The 23577-nt window shown below is 39.2% G+C and overlaps 1 protein-coding gene across 2 annotated transcripts in view; it reads left to right on the top strand.

Annotated features, from left to right (window-relative positions):
- The window catches only part of drp2 (dystrophin related protein 2), a 102904-nt gene that overhangs the window by 37753 nt on the left and 41574 nt on the right, over nt 1–23577 (top strand). For both annotated transcript variants that reach the window (XM_085184561.1, XM_085184554.1), the window contains exons 3-10: nt 2498–2618; nt 3183–3294; nt 8147–8303; nt 10685–10831; nt 17445–17523; nt 19312–19372; nt 22326–22387; nt 22901–22975. In XM_085184561.1, the coding sequence (XP_085040687.1) occupies nt 2498–2618; nt 3183–3294; nt 8147–8303; nt 10685–10831; nt 17445–17523; nt 19312–19372; nt 22326–22387; nt 22901–22975 (814 nt within the window). The remainder of the gene's footprint in view (nt 1–2497; nt 2619–3182; nt 3295–8146; nt 8304–10684; nt 10832–17444; nt 17524–19311; nt 19373–22325; nt 22388–22900; nt 22976–23577) is intronic.

Below are 23577 nucleotides of genomic sequence, written 5' to 3'. Positions count from 1 at the left end.
ACAGGGTGACGCTCTCTCTCTGCGTGTTTCCTGGGTGAGAGAGGCCTTTTTGTTGTTGTTGTTGTGCTAAGCTAATAGGCAGAATGCTACAGGTATAGCTCTAAAGAATGTAGCATCATAGGCAGTGTAGTCCGTGCTGCAGGGAGAATGGACTGCCATACACGTTATGTGTCTGTGAGCGAGGGAGGGAGAAAAAGGAAAAGTACGAGCTGTCATCGAGCAAAAACGGGAGCTGGAAGCATGTAAATATAATAATAACCACTGCAGCCAAGAAGAGAGCCTGACGAGCCCAGTTGTAAGTAAGCTATTAAGACTCGACTGTACACCGTGTTCGTGTTTTCCTCCAAAAACAATAAGTTCTGTTGGAGCAGCCTTTCAACGCCTCTCTCTGTCTCTGCTAGCAAAGTTGACCCAGACAACAAAGTAAAGCTAGTTTTTGGCTACGAGCCCGACACAGAACCCACCGTATTAGCCAGAGGTCCCTTTACTACGTACTACGGTTCGGAGCCGCGGACCTTCAGTAACAGTAATAAATCACAGCAATAGTACATTCATGTAGTTGTAAACAGCATGATAATATATTAAGTAATCCAAAGTATTTAGAATACGTTACTCTCATTGAGTAACGTAACGGAATACGTTACAGAATACATTTTGGGGCATGTATTCTGTATTCTGTAGTGGAATACATTTTAAAAGTAACCTTCCCAACACTGCTAGTAGATTATAGTTACTTAAGGCTAGTGCTGTGTACCTCAACTAGTTTTCTATGTTTTCCATACTTTTTCCACACACTGGAAGGCACAACCAAGTGACTGAGATAGTGTACAGGAACATTTGTGGTGCATGTGTGTTAGAAGTCCCCAATTCCCAATGGGAGACCATGAAAGTGATTGCGTACAACAGGGCGAAGGTCCTGTGGGACTTCAAGGTCCAGACAGACAAGCAGCTGTTGGCCAGTGAACCAGACATAGAAGTGGTTGACAATGAGAAGAAGACTGCAGTTGTAAGAGACGCAATTGTAGCTGACAGCAACACGAGAAAGAAGGAGCACGAGGAGCAACTAGACTGACTACACTGGTTGTATTTCAGATCAAAGTGAGAGACATTAGGGTACAAACTGCTGTCATTTACAGCCACAGTAGATTCTCCCTTTTCCTCCTCGCACTAGTGAAATGATAATTAATGGCACTGACAACAACACAGTATTACTGTAAGTGTGGTAAAAGCTTACCAACAACTGTTACACTAAACCAGTGACCTTCTAGCTCCTCGGGTAAAATCTATGAGTGAACATGATGAAAGTGAAAGTAAATCAACAAAAATTGTCATCGCTGGATGTTTTTGAGTCATGTCAATTCACTCTGATCACAGTTTAAAGTTTAAGTTAAAACCATTTGCAAAGATAGAAAACTGATATACCTCTAAACCGCCTGCTGTTTGCTTCCTTGATGCTAGCTCTGCTGACAGCAGCTACTGTCACATGGCAAAGTAAACACAGAACTGTCACAGGCTGGGTCTGACCAGCGCTCTGAGTTCATTTTGTATTTGTCTCATTTTAGATTTGTGATTAGTTTATGTGTCATTCCTATTTAGCTTTAGTTAAGGAAAGGCAGTTATTATTTATTGTTTCCTTGGTTTCTATGTTCTTGTATCGTTCATCACGTGTTAGGTCTGCTAAGCTTGTGTTGTCATGTCTAGTTTCAGTGTTTCCTGTTTTATTTTGAAGGAGTCGTGTGTTCTTTGTTCATTGTATTTAGTTTCACTTCCCCTGTCCTGTCATTAGGCTCATGTCAGTCAGCTGTTCCTCCATGTGTTCCCACTTCCCCTAATCACCTCCTGTGTATTTAAGTCCTCTGTTTTCAGTGTGTCATTGTCAGATCGTCTGCTTTGTTTGCAAGCCAAGAAGTTGCGTCAAGTTTCCTCATGTCAAGTCCATGTTTCTGTTGTTTTAGTTCATTTAGCTCACCCAGTTTAGTTTGTTAGCCTTGCATTTTGCCTTTTGTTTACAGTTATTTAGCCAGCCTCAATAAACGGCTCGTTTTCTGTTATTCAAGTCATGTTTCACATTTTGTTTCCGTCTGCATTTGGGTCCACCCTTCACTCTACACACAGTCAGCCCTGCTGATTGTGACACAGAACAACATAGACCTGAACTGAACAGATGAACCATCTGCTCATTGTCTCTGATGCCTAATACCATTGGACCAATATCCAATCTATCTCTACTCTTTACTAAGCCAGAAAAAGTTTGACATTACAACTTCAAAAAAGCAGTTTAAGAGCCCAGAGGTCACAATGATTGGTGATTAATGTCATTTATCAAATAACTGAAATAATATTTTCTAATAATAATAATATATTATTAAGTATTAGAATGCTCTGAGAGCAGATGCAGGTCCTGCGACCATGTCTTCCTCATCGTCCTTTGAGGAAAAAGCCCTTAAGTTTGGAGATAGTTTTACATTTTTCCGTCTCCCTCTCTGTATCCCTGCAGGCATTCATGGAGGATGTCAAGTCCCGTGGGCCGTTTATCTACTCTGTCTTGGAGTCTGCCCAGGCATTTCTGGCTCAGCACCCCTTCCAGGAGCCCGAGGAGACCCTGACCGATGGAAAAGGTCTGTTCCCTCCGTCGGCTGTGCCAACTGCTGCTCCAGCCAAAATGTCATACTCGTACACCCCCTTAGTTGAGTTCCTTTGGTAGGACCCATGCAGGTGAAGCGTTCCATTAGTAGTTATTAGCAGTGATCCGTCCTCTCGTGTCACACTGAGTTTAGGGAAAATGTGTGGGTCAGGACCAATTAGCTCTAGTTCACCACCTCTAAAGTACCATCTGCTCAGATCAATAATACAGCATGCTCCTCTGGTTCTCCACGGTCACATCCTCTTTGTAGTGTTTGGCTCTCACCTCTGGCTGCTCATTGAGGGAATACTCTAGCAATCAACCTTACTGTGTTCCCCAACACGAGCTGCCCCCCTGCCTTTCTCTTTCCCCGTTTCTATTCATCGAGTTGATATGCCATCCTTCTTAAATCATTACTCTTCTCTTGGCTGACTTCTAACCCCCCGTTCTTCTCTTCACCCTGTTATTTCTCCGTGTGCTCCCGTTTATTACTTCTTCTTTTCCACCTTTATGCTGTTACCTTCGCATGACCCCATCAAACCTCTTCCATCTTCCACAGAGGTGTCTCCACGCCGGCGGATCTTGAATGTGAGCCGCTCTGTGTGGAAGCAGGCGAACGTAGCCAGTGACCTGTGGGAAAAACTGACAGCACGTTGTGTGGACCGCCACAGGTCAGACTCTTTTATTTGTAATATATATATATAATATCTTGTTCTGATAAAGGGTGGTTTCTGAACTGGTGAAGGGTAACCATACTCGGATTGTTTACTATTTATCAGGATTATTTAATTGCGAATTTGAAATACTTGTGCTTTAGTATTTTCACTGGATGGATTCACCTTCTGCTTCCACCAAAATCCAGGGTAAAATTTACTTTACTGCATTTATCTGACAGCTTGTCGTATTTCAGATATCTAGGAGTTGCTAGAAAATTTACCAAAGATACATTTAGTCTCTGAACTTAGTTCTGTTTAAATAATTGATTAAGCCCCCCAAGAGATTAAAGAAAGATTAGAAGAATTCAAGATAGCGTAGTAGAACTGTTTTCTGTGGGTTTTTTGGCTTAATTCTTACCCGATACAGTAGTAAAAGCCTTCTTACACATTCCATAATTCAATCAATATAATGTTGCTCACACTGGCCAGTTTTTAGTAGGATGGGCACATTTTGCTGATAATTCATATATACTTCTATTCAAGTACGCTGTAGATTTACTGGGTTATTATCCGTCCCTTCATTTGTTCCACCACTGGGACTCTGTACTCTTTGTCTTAATTTTTAATCAAGTTGAGTACAAGGAAAATTATTTTAGATCTTTCTTCAGAATATAAGTATTTGTGTCCAATATCATTTTAGTAATTAGTGTTTTTAAATTAAACTAGTAATGATAAAACATCAGTGAATAAAACAAATTCTCTGTGCCTGTGAAACAATTGGACAACTTGCTATTCATTACTTTATTTTGCTCGCTTATGATTAAATATAAATGAGAGGTGTGGCACATGTGATTATTCTTTTTGCTTTTGTGAGTCCGTGCAGTATGCTCTGTAGTCTATGTATAATGAACAAGACAGATAAAGAGAGAGATAATGGAATGGAGTTAATGAAAAAAGGAAAAAGAAATGCATATTTGTCATAATTATATTACAGTTTCTCAGAATTACTTAAGCAGATTGGTTGAAACCATTTCCTGTTTTTCAAATAATCACAAAAAAACTATTTTCAAACTACATTCACAAAACCTCCGACACTTCTGGGAACACCAAACATCAAATAATAAAATTGTTTTATTAAAAAAGCAAAGCAAAACAAAAAAAACAAAAGAGATAAAAGAGAAGTAGATATCATGTAGTGCAAGTATTACCACAGAAAACTACTAAGACAGTCGATCTTCAGGTAGAGTGATATGTTAAGTTTATTTTTCAAGCAAATTGGCATAATCTTAATCAGGGTCCACAGACCATATCCAGCAAGTGTTCTTGGCTTTTGTTTTTTGTCAAATCAAATCACTTTTATTGTCACGTCACATGTGCAGGTACGCTGGTACAGTACATGTGAGTGAAATTCTTGTGTGCAAGCTTCACAAGCAACAGAGTTGTGCAAAAATACAATAACATAAAACAAGCAAAATATAAGAATGGCTAAATCTGAGACAAATAAATATATGTACAATATATAATAGTATATGCATCACTGGATGTGTATACTAAATGTGTTTTTCTACGTGTGTGTGTGTGTGTATACATATTTTACAAATTAAATAGAGTAAGCAATAAAATAAAATATATAAAAATATACAGAGGTTGGCAGTTGGACTTGTGCAAAACAGTGGCATTAATGTACAGTATGGAGTGCATAACGTTGAAGTTCCAGTAGTGGAGGTGAGGTGTTCAGCAAAGCTGTCTCTCAGTCTGCTGGTACGGGACCAGATGCTGCAGAACCTCCTTCCTGATGGAAGTAGTCTGAACAGTTTATGGCTGGGGTGACTGGAGTCCTTGATGATCCTCCCCGCTTTCCTCAGGCACCGCTTCCTGTAGATCATTATCATAGCCATGTGGCAATTACTTTCTTTCTTTTTTTAAAAATAATTTAATCGATGCTGAAAACCATCGTCTGTAAAAACAGCATGGAACATTCATTACAATACAATGTTCAGGGCATACTGTGCAGTCTGCAAAAATAAAATCTACATGTAATATACAGCAAATATTCGAGATTGGGATAGTTGAAGATTGTTAGTACACTTCAGCTGAACCGCCTCTTTAACTGCTTATTAATGCAATTAACTGAGTGTGTTTGGACATGGTCAAGATAACCTTCAGAAATTTAATTTAAGCATCAGAGGAAATGAGGAAGAGAGGTGATTTAAGTGATCTGGCACCAGATCTGGTGGTCTTAGTATTTTAGAAACTGCTGATCTACTGTGATTTTTTCCCAAACAACCATCTCTAGTGTTTACAAAGAATCACTAGAAAGAGAGAAGTTGTTTTGTTGATAGCAGAGGTCAGAAGAGAATGGACAGACTGGCTTAAACTGAGTGGAAGGCAATAATAACTCAAATAACCATTTGTTACAACCAAGCTGTGCAGAACATTTCCTTTAGGACTGTACTGTAAACATCTTCTGATGTTAAATGTAGCACGTTACACCCAGTGCTGGTAACTAATGAATTGGCCTGTGAGTATATAATTGTATAAAATATAAACATGGAAAATGAAAAATTTATTTTTCAAGACAGTTTTTTCACATTTTTCTTCCTTTCATCTTCGATGATTTCTACCCATTCTTGGTGTCAATTTACTCAGCTATTGGTTAAATTAGATCATTTCTGAATCATGTTTAAGAAATTAAATCTGTCTTGTATTTGTGGTTAACCTTTGTCGGCTCTGACTCCCATTAAAGATTAAAGTTTTAGAAAATTACTGTGTTTAGAAATTTAGCAATAAGAGAAAATGAGCTCTACAAATTAAGTTGAAGTAGGTAAAAAATGAAATGGAAAAGGTTCAAAGAGCAATTAGATTGGTAAATGGACTGATTCTTATATAGCGCTTTTCTACTCTCACGGAGTACTCAAAGCGCTCTATACAACATGCCTCATTCACCCAATCACACCCATTCTCACAAGCACTTTATCTACACTTAGTGCTTTCTAACGACATTCATACACATTCATACTCCGATGGATGCATCGGAGAGCAAGTTGAGGTTAGTATCTTGCCCAAGGATACTTGACTGGAGGAGCCAGGGATCGAACCACCGACCTTCTGATCAGTAGGTGAGCTCCTGAGCTACAGCCACTGTATTTGTTTCAAAGAATGAACACACCTGCTTGTCAGGCCTAGGGATGGGTATTGAAAACCGGTTCTTGTTGAGAACCGGTTCCCACTGTTTCAATTCCTTGGAATCGTTTGCCGTTTTTGCAAACGATTCCCTTATCGATTCCAGTCGCCCTGAATGACGTCACCACGTTGCGGAGCGTCATTTACCTAGCAGGAAACACGGCGCCTAAGCGGCTCAAACGCTCAAAAGTTTGGTTATACTTTACAAGAACGGATGACAACAGGGCAACTTGCAATACTTGCAAAGTAGATATTTCAGTTAAGGAAGGAAACACTACGAATATGCAAAAGCATTTGGTCATAAAACACGCGATGACCTTAAATGAATGTCGTGTTTTTAATTGCGCTCCGGACTCGTGAATCTCAGCCCAGCAGCAGCGGTAACGTTTGCACGTCCTCTCCCGTTAATGCGGCAGGTAAATAATCAGCTAACAGTGCATATTATGTTAGCGCGATCTGCCTTATTACAAACCTGCCATTACGGTGCATTTAGGTGACCATGATGAGAGACAGAGTCTGGTTCAGATGCTGGCAGTTCTCGCTGCAGTCTACCGGTAGCGTCTCCTTTCAGGCCAGGATAGACGAATGTCACCGAGCAGTGACTAAGTTTGTGGTCAAAGGTTTGCACCCATTTGCCACAGCAGATGCCCCCGATTTTCAGTAAGGGAATGTGTTTAATTGTAGGCAGGGACATTATTGGATATTCTTGTGTAATTGCTACTGAATAATTTATGTTATACTTTGTTATTGCTACAGAAGAATATTTATTTTATTATTTTACATTTACAATTTTTTTTTTCCTGGGGACCCTGTGACGCCCCAATGAAGAGCCGTAGGCTGTGGATCTCTTAATATGTCACTGTTGGGTTCGTAAGGCCATATGGCCTAACATATGTTACTCCTAAATTTCTATCTTGTTCAAAGAGAAGATCTAAGACAAAGTTCTAAGCTAATCGAACTTAATGTTCTCCTTTTTTTAAAAAAAAAGAATCGATAAGAGAATCGATAAAGAATCGAATCGTTAAACAGAATCGAAAATAGAATCGGAATCGTGAAAATCTTATCAATACCCATCCCTAGTCAGGCCACACCTTATCCGATACTGTTTACCGAAAGCAGCCTTCCTGCTGTGTAAAGCTACAGAGTTTTCCCTGTACTGTTAATCTGGAAGATATGTGGTGTATATTTATAATAAAACTTTTTTATTTTATCAAAAAATAAGATCATACAAGAGAACAATGCCTGTGTGTGTGTTTTATGGTTTTAAAGCCAAGAGTTGTTTCTTCCCATGACTGTGTGTGTGTGCCTCCACAGCAGGTTTATGTAGCAATATATTTCATGTAATACAATTACCATAACCTGATTACAAAATGTGGCAGCCATAATCCATTACAGAAACAATTATGAAAACACATTTATCAAGGTTTGAAGTCATGAAAATTCAGAGCTCACTTTTCTCTATATCGAAACTTGTTTTTGCACAAAAGCCGTTTAGAACTGATGGAATGAAATATATATTTATATACACTGCCTTATTGAAATGACAGCCTGTAAATTTGGATAAATGGGTTGTTTCACTGCACGCTCCATGGATTTTGATTGATTTATTTCCTCACACTGATTCCAGATTTTAATTGATCGGGTAGTTAACTTTAAAAAGTTGCATTATCTACAAAACCTCCAGACATATGGAAAGGACTTTGGAGCGTCTTCTTCAGATCCAGGCTGCAATGGAAGAGCTTGCAGGGGCCTTGGAGCAGGCAGAGGGGGTGAGGGATGCCTGGGAGCCTGTTGGAGACCTCTTCATTGACTCTCTACAGGACCACATAGATGCTACCAAGGTACCGATCTGCAGTACACTCTCAGCTCTATTTTTCTCTTATCTCTCCCTCACTAATCTAAATTGGGTTTACCTGTAGAGTAAACTAATTGTCTCCTTTGAGATTATCGCCTCTGGCTATCTCTGAAAAAGCACACATTGCAACATGTCTCAAACAAACATCAAAAAAATGACAATTCTAAAAACCGCAATTATGCGATCGTCCTGCATAAACAGGTGATCTGTTTCAAGCTGCGTTCCTTTAAAGTGATTGATTTTTGTTGCCTGCATGCACATTCCTGCCAGAAAGGCTGTAATCTGACAGATGATGACAAGGCCCTTCAAAATGACACTTCGATGTGGCAAGGGTTACAAATTTCAGCTGAATAGATGTTGTTAAACAAATGACAGGTCATTGGTTCTGTTGCCGCTGCCTGCAATTGTGCGGCGCTATTCATTAGAAGCGAGGGCACTTCACAATAATCATGTCACTGTTTGGACTCCTGTCACAGGCAGCACATGTTCAGCTCAGTCTTTAGGGCAGGCTTGTCAGTTGGCGTCATCTGTACTCCTTTACTGCCTTGTGCTTACACATGGGTGCATGCACATACAAAAACAGACACATGGATGCACACAGGATGCAATTATAAAAGTACAGTAGACACTTTTGCATTCGAATGTAGAGTAGATCTGCAGGATCCACACATCCTAAAGTTACATTTTTATAAGTCTTGTTTCATCTGATCAACACAAAAAAACCAAATATAACTTTTATATTATATACAGACTAACTGAAAAAAAGAGATTTTAATAACTCTTCTTGCATGATAAAGAAATACTTACATAATTTGTAAAAGTAAAAATAAAATATCAGATTTTTTTATGTATTTATTTATTTATTTATTTTTACTGTTTTTCATATTTTAGCATAGATTCCAATGATTTTTATTAACTCTTCATTTTTGCTGGGGTAGCATATTTTTTCAGGGATTAATTTTCTGACATCAAAAGAAGCAACTGAGCGTATTCTGCATGAGAAATGATTGGTCAACAAAATAAGAACACTTGTGAGCAGATTGCCCATAGTTTTCATGGAAGGTCTGCAAATGTGAAGGAACTGTGAGGGTGAAGAAAACTGAAAATGAACCATTTCCCTTCAAAGTAAAAGTTTAACTTACAGCTGCAATCACCATGTTTCACTGTGAAAAGTGACGAGCGCTTGTAGACGAGTAGTTGTACTTCAGAGAGGCAAAGAACACGCGGATAGTGGTGAAAATGATGTTTCAGTTAATACTCGCGTTGATCTTCAGCATTAGCTTAACTTTCACAGGATTAGTGTTCATCATTATTGTTACTGTAGCAGAATGATTCCCTTTGACTGAATACATTCACTGAAATATGATAAATGAATTATTTTATTGCAGTTGGGGAAAAAGAATAAATGAAGCAAACGTGAACTATGAAAATGCCTGGACTATTTTGTTTATATAGCACTTTGAAAACAACAGAAGTTGACCCAAAGTACCTTATTGCCAAGTGTGTTTCCACTCCAGATCTACAAAAAACAGTGTTTCAAAACACATGAAAAAGTGTGAAATTTGTGCTTTATTGTTTTAACTAATTAACAGTGGAAAGCAACAATCATGGTCATGAAAATGTATTGGGATTTAGAAAATTAATGGTGCTTTCATTTCATATGCTCTGCTCTCGCCTATGTAAGCTACCTTTAGGATAGTGGCCTTGTATCTACTTGGTATCATATCAATACCAGATTTTGAAATATTGCGCAGTACTACGAGCAACCATTCAGATGGTACCAGTCACTTCTGACTGGCCTAAAACAGGAAAACTTTATACAGTTTTGTTCTTTTTATTTTGTTTACCTTTGATAGTCATTTTCACATTTAAACAGAGTTTAGGTTAAATTTGGGATTGTGAGGCTTCTAAAAAATCTAAAGCAAAGGTTTTCACACAAAATCATGAATACCAAAGGCATACGACCAACAATGCAAAATGCACGGGACACTGGCACGCATAAACTCACATTCCATCTTAGTTATTTTACAAATTTTCTGGTTTTCCCAGTTTACACACTATAAAAAGGGGCTGTGGCTGTGCATTCTCTCCTCTGCTCTTAAGACATTAAAACATGGCTTTCTGCCAAATTCTTTCTAAAACAGACCAGAAAGCTATAACGGATCAAGTTTCCATTGATTTTTTTTAATTTAATTTAAATGTAGTTGGTCCAGACTGGATGTTTCTGGATTGCGCTATAATTCCATCTGATGTTGTTCAATATTTTGTATTTAATCTGTTTCCCCCCTCTCTTTTCCCACTACTCCTGTTTACGTCCAACTCCCTGTGGTCCTCTGTTTTTCTTGTCCTCTCTCATGCTCCATCCAGTTATTTAAGGAGGAACTGACCCAGGTGAAAGAGGGCATGAAGCACATCAATGATCTAGCCCACCAGCTGGCAATCTCTGACGTCCATTTATCGATGGAGAACGCCCGTGCTCTGGAGCATCTCAACAGCAGATGGAAAGTGCTTCAGGTAGATTTCACTACTGGGTCCATAGTGGCCGTTTGACTCTGTCAGCAGCAGGTTGTGCAGCAGTCACATTCAAGAGGACATAAGAGAGTGATTCTATGTGCAATTTTTGGACTTTTAATGGTGTCTATACTTCTGGCTTCCAACTGTTTTATGTTTTACACGTCTTTTGAGCACAGCGGTGTGCTTTTGGACATTGATGAGGGGCCGTGTGCATGATGAAGAGTTTTTATACCATGTAAGAGGAAGATCAGAGTATGTTTGCAGGCTGAAAGATCAATGATGTATCTCTCACTTAACTCACAGAACGGTTGAAGCTACTGGATAGCAACATCACAAGATTGGTAATTTTAAAGAAAGAGTATAAAATTTTAGAACATATGTTTGTTTGGGAAGATTTATCAGATTAGATCAGATCTAAGTGAAAAAACTGAACTAGAAAAGTTGCCTTAAAATGATTAAGCTGGTTGGATGTGTTGGTAAGTGTATTTTGAGCTTTAGAGGCAGTCTATTTAGCTGTTTTCACCGTCTGTATACAAAGTTATGGCTTATTGCTTATAAAGCTCAGGGAAAATAAAACATTCTTAAGGTCAAAATGTAGAATATTTATAGAATGTGTTAAATGAAACTAAGTTGCGCTTGAAGTTTTAATTTCTTCTCTGTTATTTTTGCAGTCACGTTGGTTTTTGTTTTTTCTTTTCCCACAGAATAAAAATCAGTTTCAAAACTCGTACTAATAGTATATAAACTTGGCTGAGTGAATGTTGGATTTGCATTGGGAGCATGTAAATGTATCAAATCCCAGCAGCCTTGACATACTAATCACAATATTAACCTGCTTTATGAACATCTGTTGTTTTTCCAAAGGCATTTCATTCCTGTGATGAGCTCGTTTTTTCTTTGTTCCCCTCTCTTTCTCTTTTTAAGGGAGCTCAAACTAAGGAAATGAGCAGAAATTTAGATACATTTGTTATTAAATATGTTTAATGGTCACAATTATTTAGAGTCATTCCTAACCTTCATAAGCTTAAGAGCCCCAAAGCATTACAATTGAAGACATAACAATAGGAAAAAAGTAATGAGTGCCTCCTACCCACTTGGAGGAGGTTAAAAAACCTTAAGAAGCTTTAAAACCTTACTTCATAAAACATGTATTGTTTCTTTTATTTTTAGTGTACAATTTTTTCATTAACAGTGACTTTGTGTGAAATCAATCATAAAACAAGAAGAAAAAAAAGTAAAACAACACTCCTGCTGTAAAATACTGACTAATTTGTGGAGTTGTTTCTTTTCTCTCTGTTTCCTGTTTTATATATTATTCCCTTCTTGTTGAAATACAGCCTTTTTTTTAATCACAGGTTTCATATCTTGTATTTTTTTATATTAATTATATAGCAGCCAGGTGTTGCTAATCAAAAGCACATGATTAGCAGCACTTCATGAAATGTGACCACCTCTATAACAGCAGAGGCTTCGACAGTTTCCTGCTCTGTAGCGCTCCTGTGCGTGTTAACTAAATGCCAGAGGTGGGCATCCCAGCACTACCAGTCCAAGCTCAGTACCTGGGCACTTTGCAGGCACTGAGTTGCATATGACCTCCTCTGTATAGCCAAGGATTCTTGAGTCAAATGTGTCAAAATCATGTCATGCAGCAGGACAATGTTCCCAAGAACAGCAGCAAATTTGATTTTTAATCATTTGCATCCATTCTTTTGCATAAGCCCAGTCAAAGTCCAGACCTCGACCTGATTGAGATGCTGTGCTTAAAGGAGCTGTGCATAAACAAATACCTGCAAACTTAAATGAACCGAAACGACATTATAAGGAAGAATGTAAAACAATATGGAACATTTCTGTTTTTAAATTATATATTTTACTAAACTTTTGTCCTCACATGATCGCAAATATTTGCCGCGATTTTCACATTTAGAGAAATCTATAATTTTATTCGCTCTAATGCTCCATTTCACTCTAGCTGTCTGTCAGTGGTGTCACAGCCTTTACCCAAACCAACCGTCAAGCTAATGTGTACTAATGGTATTCTATATTGTTATAACAATATTCTGCATGGTTATAGTTATTTTAGTGCCATTGTGGTAAAATGGATTCATAGCATAAATCTGCAGAATATTATGTGATAAGATCACGTCAGTGTAGGACACAATTGGTAAGAAATGTAGCAGCAACAGAGTCTGTCTTGACTGCATACAGCAGCTTTATCCATCTGGTGGTGTTTCTAATAGGAAAAGTGTGCAGTGAGTGTACATCAGTGCACCAATGAGATGAACATATATTTAAACCCATGCACTTAAATGAAGAGGGTAATTCATCAGTGCCATGAAAGCACTTACTCTTAACCCCCTTTAAAAAATTGAACTGAACTTGGCTTCCTCTCGGTGCTTAGCAGAATGCTTAGGTGATGCATTATCTACCGTGCATTACTTTAACTGCAGCGTTTTTCAAGCACAGGCTTTACCCGCCATCAGTAACCTAGTAACACTCCTGCAAGCACAACAAAACCCTCTCAGCCTTCACTGCATCTCTTGTGAGAACATCCCCTTCCCATTAGATAACTGTCATGACACCTCTTCCACACCCTGACATGATGATTGCCACTCCAGCCTTGTTTCCTCGTGAGGTGTCTCCACTCTGAGCGTGATGATTTTCAGTGTCTGCTAAACTATTCCTAGAAGTTAATTCCTAGTATTCCTTTGCACGCTCGCTGTGACTTGTCTCAGTGTGACTTTCAGATTGCGTCCGTGGCTCTGAGCACTTCATGGACAGAACAAAACAGAACAGAACAGACCGCTATAGAGAAGCCGTGCCTTTGATTTGTTAGCAAGAGATTTTTTTTTCCAGGCTCTCTGTGGGACTGAAAGAAAAAAATAATAATGCAGCCCTGTAAGAATCATGTGTCAGTGCTTTCTAAAGATTTTCTCAATAACTAGCCTGAAAACTTGTAGGTAGACGCTCTATAGCAATAGTTGTCTGTCAGTTAGTCCACCCACCATGTTGGTACAGAAATATCTCGTCAAAATAAGTTCCTTGAGTTTTTTTTCCCTTTTATTGTACAGTAATGTAGGGTGAATATGATTTTTCTGAATGATTGTGTTGTTTCCTTAACCCTTTCCCTCTCATGCACCTTAATGTAGCATTTCCACAACTACTCAATGGTTTTCCACTTGTTTAAGTGATGCTTACAATACTATAGACTGTCACTGAAATGCTTTCAAGCAACCCCCTATTCTAATTCTAAGCATGCAATCCTAAATATGGTTAAATTTTAAATGTGTTATCAGTGAACAATGAGACTCAGAACCAAACAGATTAGGTGGGTAGATGACGCAACAAAGCTTCAAAAATAGCTCTCCGGAAAAATGTGAACTTGTTTGCAGACATGTTTTAATGTAGAGAATATACTCCCTAGAATCATGTGTGGGTGTAAGACAAAGCTTGTACTTTGTTATCGGGTACCATGCCATTGTGGTATGTCTTTTTAGTGGTGAACTAATTAAGTTTACTGGCCTTTGCTTGCAAACCAGTAAGATACTCCCACAGAGTCTTTATTTCTATACATTAGTAACCTTCACCACTTCTGCTGTAGATGTATTTTTCTTTAATAGGATATAATGAGAGAAATTTAGATGATTGTTTAAAACATTCACACGTGCTGAGAACCCCAGTTATCCATTGTCACAGCTAGCATTACCCTAGTGACAGGAATAAAACAAGAGGCTAAAGGGAGAGATGAGGTCCACACAAAGCAGCTTTTTTCACCCTCAATAAACATGCAAAAAACATGCTGAAAGTGCGAACTCTGACAGGTGGCATTAGATTGCAGCAGTGCCCAGTAGTGTTAACTAACAACCATTTACAGACTATCGATGGTTTACCCTCCAGCCGTGCTATTCAGATTGGGTTGCCTAATCTACAAACGTGATTAAATATTCACATTATACTGCTTTATGCCGCATAACTGCAAATGCTTTACCAGTCTGCTTGACAATTACCCACATCAGTCTACCCCTACTCATAAACACCATCCCTAGATACCAGAACTCTTCCACAAAATCCCTCCCTTTCCCACTTAGAGGTGCTAATTCTCATCACTCATCACCAATCACTTTCCACGTGGCTCCAAACCCCATATGGAAAAGATATATATAAATCTTACAAAGTTTGTATCTGTCTTGTGTGAAACTTGTATGAAAAGCATACAAGAGTAAAAACAGATATAAGATCCCTTGAAAAATTATATAATGAAACTTGTATGTTTTGGATACTTACTAAAACAATATATGAAAGTAATGAGAAAGTGGCCACTTTCATGAATAAATCATATAGGTTTTTACTATTTCTTTTCCATATGGGACTGTCCCACTACAAGTGGGAGGTTATGGCTTGATGAAGCTGACAGGAACTACAACATGTACAAAAATCAAACATGGTGTGAGACCACTGGGAATCTTCAAATCCTGCTCAGACCCAAAGAGAAAGTCGTCATAACCAGAATTGATTTGATTTGATTGATTTGATTGAATCTTTATTTTGAACATGTTGAAAAAGTGCAACAACATAGGATTAAAAGAGACAAATGAACAAAGCAAAACAAAAGGAAAACAAGCAACCACAACTACAAATAACTTTCATGTTCAAAAAGGAGCAGGAAGAAGCATAAGCTTATTTAATCCCACCCCTTTTCCACTATCTAGTAATCAATAGACTACAGAAATACCTCCTTGCCATTACATTATATGTCATGTGTATTTTTTTTATTATTATTATTCAAAGATCAGCAGTTTAAATAATTGCTTACACTGAGATTTTACGGTTAAAAAAATTAAGTTTCCCCCTACTGGCACAGCCAAACCTAACAAGCTCACTCCAGAATCAACCAACAATAATCATACCTAAGTGTATGTAGCCATTTCTTAAACATTACGGTGTTCAAAAATGACCAAAAAGTACAAAATCAAATGCAAATCTACAATGTGTTTCCTCTCTACTCATTTAAGAAGTATTGTTGCATTCTTATATTAGATTCTTACATTACATTCTTATTCAATTTGGTTTATGAAGAAAGAGCAGGGTTTGGCTCATCTTGCTCCTAATTTATGTCCATAAATTGTAAAAGGAGTCTCCGTGCAAAAGTTCTTTCACAGCAACTATTCCTGCTACGTATATCTTTGAAGCAGCTATGTGCCGCACAGTTCGTGTGCCCTCCGGTCTTTGATTTAGGTGGTAAATGAAGGTAGATGAAAGCTTATCTGATGTACAGGGTGGTAAACAGATTTTGAGTATCCATAGACACCGGCAGATATTCATCTCCCAGATTTTAGATTTCCTTCAGATTCTCTGTGAGCATAGGGCCCAAGCAACATTTGAAGAGATAGATGTTAAAAATGAGAGAAAATCATTTCAATCTTGTTTGAGCTGCCTAGCTTGTACTTTAGCTGATCTGCTGTCTTTCTGCATTCACAGTATTAAAATAAGGGAGTTGAGATGCGCAGGTGTGCTATCTTGGTGAGGACTAACAATCCTGCAGGGTCTTTAGCGACCTATTCATGTGATTTGGTGCTTTAAAAATAAAAACTGAATTCAATTCAATTCATTTGAAATGAATGGCGAAACCTCCTCCTTTGTCTCGCTCTCTGGTGTCACGTTTTGCTGTCTTAATTAAAATGATAAATTTTAAATCCCAGCAACATCCTGTACCCTGTTTATTTTGGCTGGACTGACGCTAGCAAAATTTGATTTGCTAATATTTGTCGATCATGGATAATTTAGTCATTTGTCTTCCTTATGGCAACCCAAATTGCCTGTACAGCAAATAGATTTTACAACACAGAACAGTTGGCAGTTGTATCTCCTCGGCACACTGACAGTGCTCTATATTAGTCCCAACCAATTTAAAGTCACACAGGGGAGCAATGATATGTGTACATATCACTTAATGTATATCTATCTTTACAAATTATATCCCACTGCAGGTGCATCTTTTTGGAGTCTAACGGTCTCCCACTCGTTTCTTTTTCTCAATTTATCTGTCTGCCTCACACAGAGTGGATTTACCTCCCATTGTTTGAGGATGCGTTTCAACATCCAGCTGACAACGATTCAAGTGCCAAATCCAATATATTTCAAATAAACCAGGATTAGGCGCACTAAATCCCATTTGGTGGGAAACATAACTGATGAAATGTTTTTACAAAGGCAGTGGCAAACTTAATTTTGTCAACTCCACGGTCTCCGTGATTATTTACCCAGCACGTGAGCTCTTGCACCCGTCTATCTCTCTCACTCATGTCATCCTCTTTCCCCCCCAGCTGCACTGACACTGCGTCCAGAAGCTGCTGCTCTCGTTTCAACAAAACATATTATTTTCTAATATCAGTCTTCATTTCCTACCTCGTGCTCTTCAAAGGCTCTCAAAGTCCTTCAAGAGGAGCAGCAGATAAAAAAAGACATAATTTATATGCTGCAGTTAACTAATGGAGGAGAAGCAGGTGGTCTGTGTGTGTGCGTTTCTATTGTGGGGATTTTGTGGTGCAGGGACGAACAGCACGGTTCCCTTTGATTTGACTTTGCATGTGTGTGTGTTTGCGTGTGTCCTCAGGGCTCCATAGAGGAGCGGCTGAAGCAGCTCCAGGATGCACATAGAGACTTTGGCCCCGGATCGCAGCACTTCCTCTCCAGTAAGAGCCATTTTCTGCTATTTGAAGTTGGTGCTTCATGTTGCACCATTCTGTGCCGAGGCAGGCGAAAAGAAGCCTAGGTGTATTACAGTTTAATGGTGCTAAGACTGTTAATTGCTGTGTTTGTGTGTGTGTGTGTGCCCGCACTGGGCTGTGTGTGCATTTGGGTTAGAGGTGGAGCTGGGAGGCTTTTGTGCATCTGTCTTTATCATCTCTAGCACGCTGCTGTGACGAGCACTCCCGGTGAAGCTCATCACAAGAGTCATTGCTCTCGTTTGAGCAGAGATACATGTTTGTGAATTCTGTCTTTTCTTTTACCTACTGCTCTTCAAAGACTACAAAGGAGTAGCGGGAAGGCGGGGGTGGGGGTGGGGCTGTAGGGGGCTGAAAAATTGGATTTACTTTGCCTAGTTTAAACTGATGAAGTGAAAAGGCTGAATGATGCAGGGATCTCTCTGTGCAAGTGCATCTGAAGTGTTGGCGTGTACTTGTGTGTCTCCAGTGTCCTCACCAACCCCATCCAGATTTACTGCTGTCACGCTGGATCAGAGATGCCACACTGGGGCTTATATAGCACTACTTCACTGCCAGCTCAGCCCACTATGCCCTGCAGAGATGTCTGGGTTTATGTCTGTGTGGTTTTATGCACCAACATGCCTATATTTCAGCTTGTTTCATATTCCATATAGGACATGGATATGCATATATATGCACACAACCATGGTCGTTACTTTGTGATTCTGAAGAAAAAAGCTGTATTGTATCTAGTAGAGTCACTTAATATGTTTTAGTTGCTAGCAGTACGACCCAATTTCTGAAGTGGTGTGATACACGAATAAGTGAAAGCAGATATTTGAAAAAATAGGTTTGACGGATAATGATGTAATATTTACACTTATGTCAAGACGAGTATATTTAGTCTTCATAGTATGATTAGGCCCTATAGGTGAATATTTATAGTCTGATATTAGTACTTTTACTCCAGCTGAGGTGTGTATCTGTGTGTACTGCGATCAGCTCACACATTAAAACCACCTGCCTGGTGTAGTTCCCCCCTGTGCTGCCAAAAACGGCTCTGACGCACTGAGGCGTGGACTCAATCCTGAGATGTGTCTGGCATGGAGACGTTGGCAGTGAGTCCTTTGGGTCTTTTAAGGTGCAGGTGCTGCCTCCGGCCTGTTCTAGCGGTTACAATGTGATCTGGGAAGCTTTGAGACGGAAGCCGTTCCAAACGTTTTGCAGGTTGTTAGGAGCACTGCTACTGTGCTGTTGCTTTGGAAGGGTTGTTAGGGTGAGTGGTGGATGTCCAACTAACTACCAAGATGATAAATTGTTGACTTCACCTATGTGCTAGTGTTTTTAATGTGATTTTAATGTTTGGTGTGTTTTATAGATACAGAGCACACCGGTCTGCGTTGTCCCATGTCATTAAACAGTAATGGGCAGTGACATGGAGTGTTATTTGGTATTGTCTTTGTACCTTCTTTGATTCTTTGCTGAACCTCCTGCGGTTCAGTTTGGGGGGGACCGTTAAATGCTACAGTCATCCCGTGTCACCGTCTTCTCTACCTCCAGTATTCTATTACGCCGTGCCAAACAAACCAATGCTCTGTGGAAATCCCACACAATAGACTTGTCTCTTTGGCTGTACTGTGCCTGTTTAGCTCTGTTAAGAAGGCCTGAATGGATATGGTGTCTGGACATGCTGACAGGGACACTGTGCACAATGGCTGTTCATGCATGACATCCCTATTTCAAAATTGATTTTGTCTCTCTGTATTTGCACAGGTTCGGTGCAGATACCGTGGGAGCGTGCTATCTCCCCAAACAAAGTGCCCTACTACATCAAGTAAGTGCAACTTCACGGTCAGTGTCTGCGTTGTCGGAGCAAATGTAGTTTTTCCACGGCGGATTAAGTCGTTAGATCAAAATTGGGCTCGTTTGCTGTTTTTCAAAGCTGGTAGACATGTTGCATTTTTACCTGTGGTGCAGTATTTTAACGTCTGGTCTTATAGGTACGGCCAAATGTTCTGTGCTCACTTTTTACAGAACACTAATCACACAAGCATTAGTCAGTGCTGTCTGTTTATTTATTTATTTATTTATTTATTTATTAACCAGGAAGATCCCATTGAGATTAAAAACCTCTTTTTCAAGGGAGACCTGGCCAAGATAGGCAACAGCAGATGTCTCACAGTTACAGAAATTACTCAGACACAGGCAGCAACAACACACATGCAACAATAAGTGAAAGAATACAAATAAAATAAAATAAAATAAATTAAAATTCAAATAAAAATAAAAAAGTCAGTTAAAATGACAATCAATCTAATTAAAACAGTTGCATGTTATGGACTTGGCCTCAAGGATTCGTAGTTTAGATTTAAAAGCACTTAATGAAATGAATTCAGTCATTTTCCTTCTGCAGTTTGTTCCAAGCCGACGGTGCTAAATGGACAAAAGCTCTTTTACCAAGTTCAGTTCGGGCAAATGGAACAGAAAGCAACAAGTAACCATGCGGACGAAGAGAATACCGACCAGCATGTTTCATTACAAGCAGGGAACATAGATAAGAAGGCAGCAACCCAAGTATCGCCTTATATATAAAACTGTATAAATGAGAGTTCCTCCGACTTACCAAAGCAGGCCGTCCTACCTGAGAGTATAACTCACAGTGGTGAGTCTGAAATTTACGGTTAGTGATGAACCTCAGAGAAGCACGATACACAGAATCAACCATTCGAAGACATTGAGCAGAAGCATTCATATATAGAATATCATATTTACAATGCTAGAGGAGTTTATTAAAGCAAGATGGATGCATCGTCAGACAAAAACAAAGGCTTTGCAATTCTATTGACAACAGAAAGTTAGAAAGAAAAAATATGGAGACACTTGCAGATCAAATATTCACTATTATGTAGAGACAAGGCGTTAACTATATCTCTAACAATGGCAGAACGTGCTTTTTGCAGTTTCTGGTGATAATCTCTTAAGAACAGCTGATCAAAAACTCTTACATGGCAGGAACACACAGGTTTCCACACTGATCCCTCAGTCCATAGCCAGGGACTGGGAATCACCCAAACTGCATCTCAAACTACAACTAATCTGGTAGAAAATAATTGTAGGATTAATTTATTTAACATTTGGTGTCTTGAAGTAAACTGTTTCTATATAAAGCCCCTGTTACTGGATGTTCTTTGCTTTGTATCTTCTTATTTTTTATAGTTGAGATCTCACAGTGAGAGAAAGAACAGTTGAATATAGTCTGTACAGATTTAGCAAACTAATAAAGTCTGTGGAACATGGAGTACCTGCATCATAGTTCACTGATTACACTGAATTTTCATACTGATTTTATTTCCATTATCGTGCTCATGTTCGATGTTTCCTTTAATGGAAGTTTTTTTGTTTGTTTTTTTTACAATGACTAATCAGTTGCATCTGCTCCAGCTACATCAGTGTCAGTCAACATGAAAGCTGCAATAGAAAATCACTTTATGCTTGTCATGTCAATCACATACTCAAGCTATGCCTATGTCCTCTTCACTTGTCACTATTTTTGTGGTAGAGAAATAAGCTGGGGTTAAAAAAGCCATCAGCCATACGCCCAGACCCAGGCCCCTTTGAATCACTGAAGGAAATAGAGAGATGTGGGCGGCATTAAGAGGTCTTAACTGCAAAAACCAGCCAATGCCTAGACATTTTTTTCCTATAATAAACTCTCTTATAACACACTCCGACCATAGAGACAGAAGTCTTCCTCTTGAGAACGATTGTAGAGAGAGAAACTATTTTTTCTGCGCCAATTTGGGAAAATGTATCCATTGTACAAGCAAATCCATCACGTGGAGTATAATAAACCTTCATTAGATTAGAAACAAATGCTTCCCATTAGCCAAATATTTGTTAAAGACTGGATCAACTCTAAATGATTAAGATGAAATTCTGTTGTGCCACTGGGAGCCCTGTTTGCCCAAGAACCCATTTATCTGTTTACCTCATCAATACTGTTTATCTTTGGAGTGTTATAGATTTCATAATTGAACCGTGGATGTGTTTGTTTAGGAGTGTGTTCATACACTGTTGTGTGTGTATTGCAAACATTGGTACAGTTTGTTCTCCTAAAAGTATTTGTCTTCTTAATCATTTGAAACAAAGCTTCATGGGTTTTGCTTTAGTTCACTAGTCAGTTCTTTATGGGCTACATTACTATTCCAGTGGGAGTGGAAGTAGCATCTGAGTAGCACTCCACTGGGTACCAATCAGCGAGTGCTCGCACAGGTAAAACGATGAGCGCTGCCCTAAAAGCCTCCTGGGTCCTGGGCTGGCAGGCTTCCTCATTTGGAGTTTCCCATTTATTTTCCTGTGCTTGTCCTTTCTATTGAATCTCTTTTATAGATGCTAAATTTTCTACATTTAAATGTTCCCGTCGAGCTAGTCTTGGGAGAGAAAAGTGTAAATGTATTTATGCAGATATGAGTTGGATTTTATATTGTTTTTCTGAGGAAAGTCTTTAAAGCTACTGTGATTATGTCTCCGTGAGAGCTGTAGTGTAACAAAACTTTTGATGTCTGCTCTTTCCAATCCTACAATCTTTTGTCTTATCCTAAATAATGGTCACTGTATTCTGCCCTCTTTATCTCTTACTTATTACTCATTCATCTCACTCCTTTTACTATCTGCCACACCTGCCAGACTCTTCCCCTTTGGCTCATTTGTACTCCATTTTTACCTCTCTGGCCTGAAAATGAGTACCTCGATTCTTTGCCTTCCTAATGAAATCTTCTTTCCATCAGCCATCAGGCCCAGACGACATGCTGGGACCATCCAAAGATGACAGAACTGTATCAAGCGTTGGGTGAGTAAGGAGACAATTAAAACACCCTCTTGCTCATTCGTCCAGGAACCCCACTGGGCTGCAGCAGAACCAGTAACGCAGCACCACCAGGCTTCAGCTTTGAAGGTCCTGTCACACAGCTCATTAAGGGACCTTTATTTCAAACCCCTTAGGGACTACATCGCTACTGTCATTAACCTGCGAGGCCCAATTTGCCAGCTCTGTGATTGCTTCTTGCTTAGCCTTTAATTAATTGTGATTAAACGACATCATGTATTTTACCATTAATCTGATGTGACACGGCGAGCTTGCAGGGGAGATAGGCCCGCTGTCAGATACACGTGTTCAGCTTAGAAAAAGGCATGCATGCACACAGACAGATAATAATATTATTACAGTAAACTACTAATGATTTCTGCAGTGGTGTGATAAACAGGCGGGGACAGATGATGTCTAATTTCTCAATGGTATAGCGGAGTCATGCAGGATGAGTTTGTTTTCTCTAATCTCTCTCTCCGTCTCTCCTTCTATTAGCGGATCTGAACAACATCAAATTCTCAGCATACAGAACAGCAATGAAGCTGCGGCGGGTTCAGAAGGCTCTGAGACGTACGTGCAGTATTTCATCGACGCTATTTTCTGTCCGGTGCGCTGAAATGGATGGTTAAGTGATATACAGTTATCCTGCACCATCACTAATCCACCGTGACAAGCTCTCTTCAGGAACGAGATCTAATGATTAGCTGCGGCACGTTTCTTTATTCGGTTGTCGAAAGCATCAGCGCTCTTTTGTACCCTACATAGAAATGTGCTTGAAAATAGTCTTTGCATTTTCCTATACTGTCAGCTTTGAAATGCAGCAATTAAAAGTACTGAAAAACTCAAGGGCCACAAGAAGAACTACTCTACTGCCAGATTCCTTCCTCATTTTCATCACGACCTGAATCGTTAGCATTCTGGGTAATTAGCTATTAATTGGTCCATTTGAGTTCCAATTAGTTTTTGCTGCATGGCTGAAGCTTGATTGTATGCCCCTTCAGGGTCAATACCTCCAACATGGCCTTTCTTTCTTGCTTTCTTTTTCTTCTTCCCTACATCTCATCCATTTCCAGCATTGGTGTAGTACTCGAACTCCTCTGACCACAGACCTTCTCGTATTCGGTATCCCTAAAAGTGCCCAGTTTCACGCCTATTCAGTTATTCATGTTCAG

Source organism: Neolamprologus multifasciatus, chromosome 2 (assembly GCF_963576455.1).
Source record: "Neolamprologus multifasciatus chromosome 2, fNeoMul1.2, whole genome shotgun sequence".
Taxonomy (NCBI): domain Eukaryota; kingdom Metazoa; phylum Chordata; class Actinopteri; order Cichliformes; family Cichlidae; genus Neolamprologus; species Neolamprologus multifasciatus.
The sequence above is the reverse complement of the archived record's forward strand: the minus strand, read 5'-3'. Positions and strand labels throughout refer to the sequence as shown.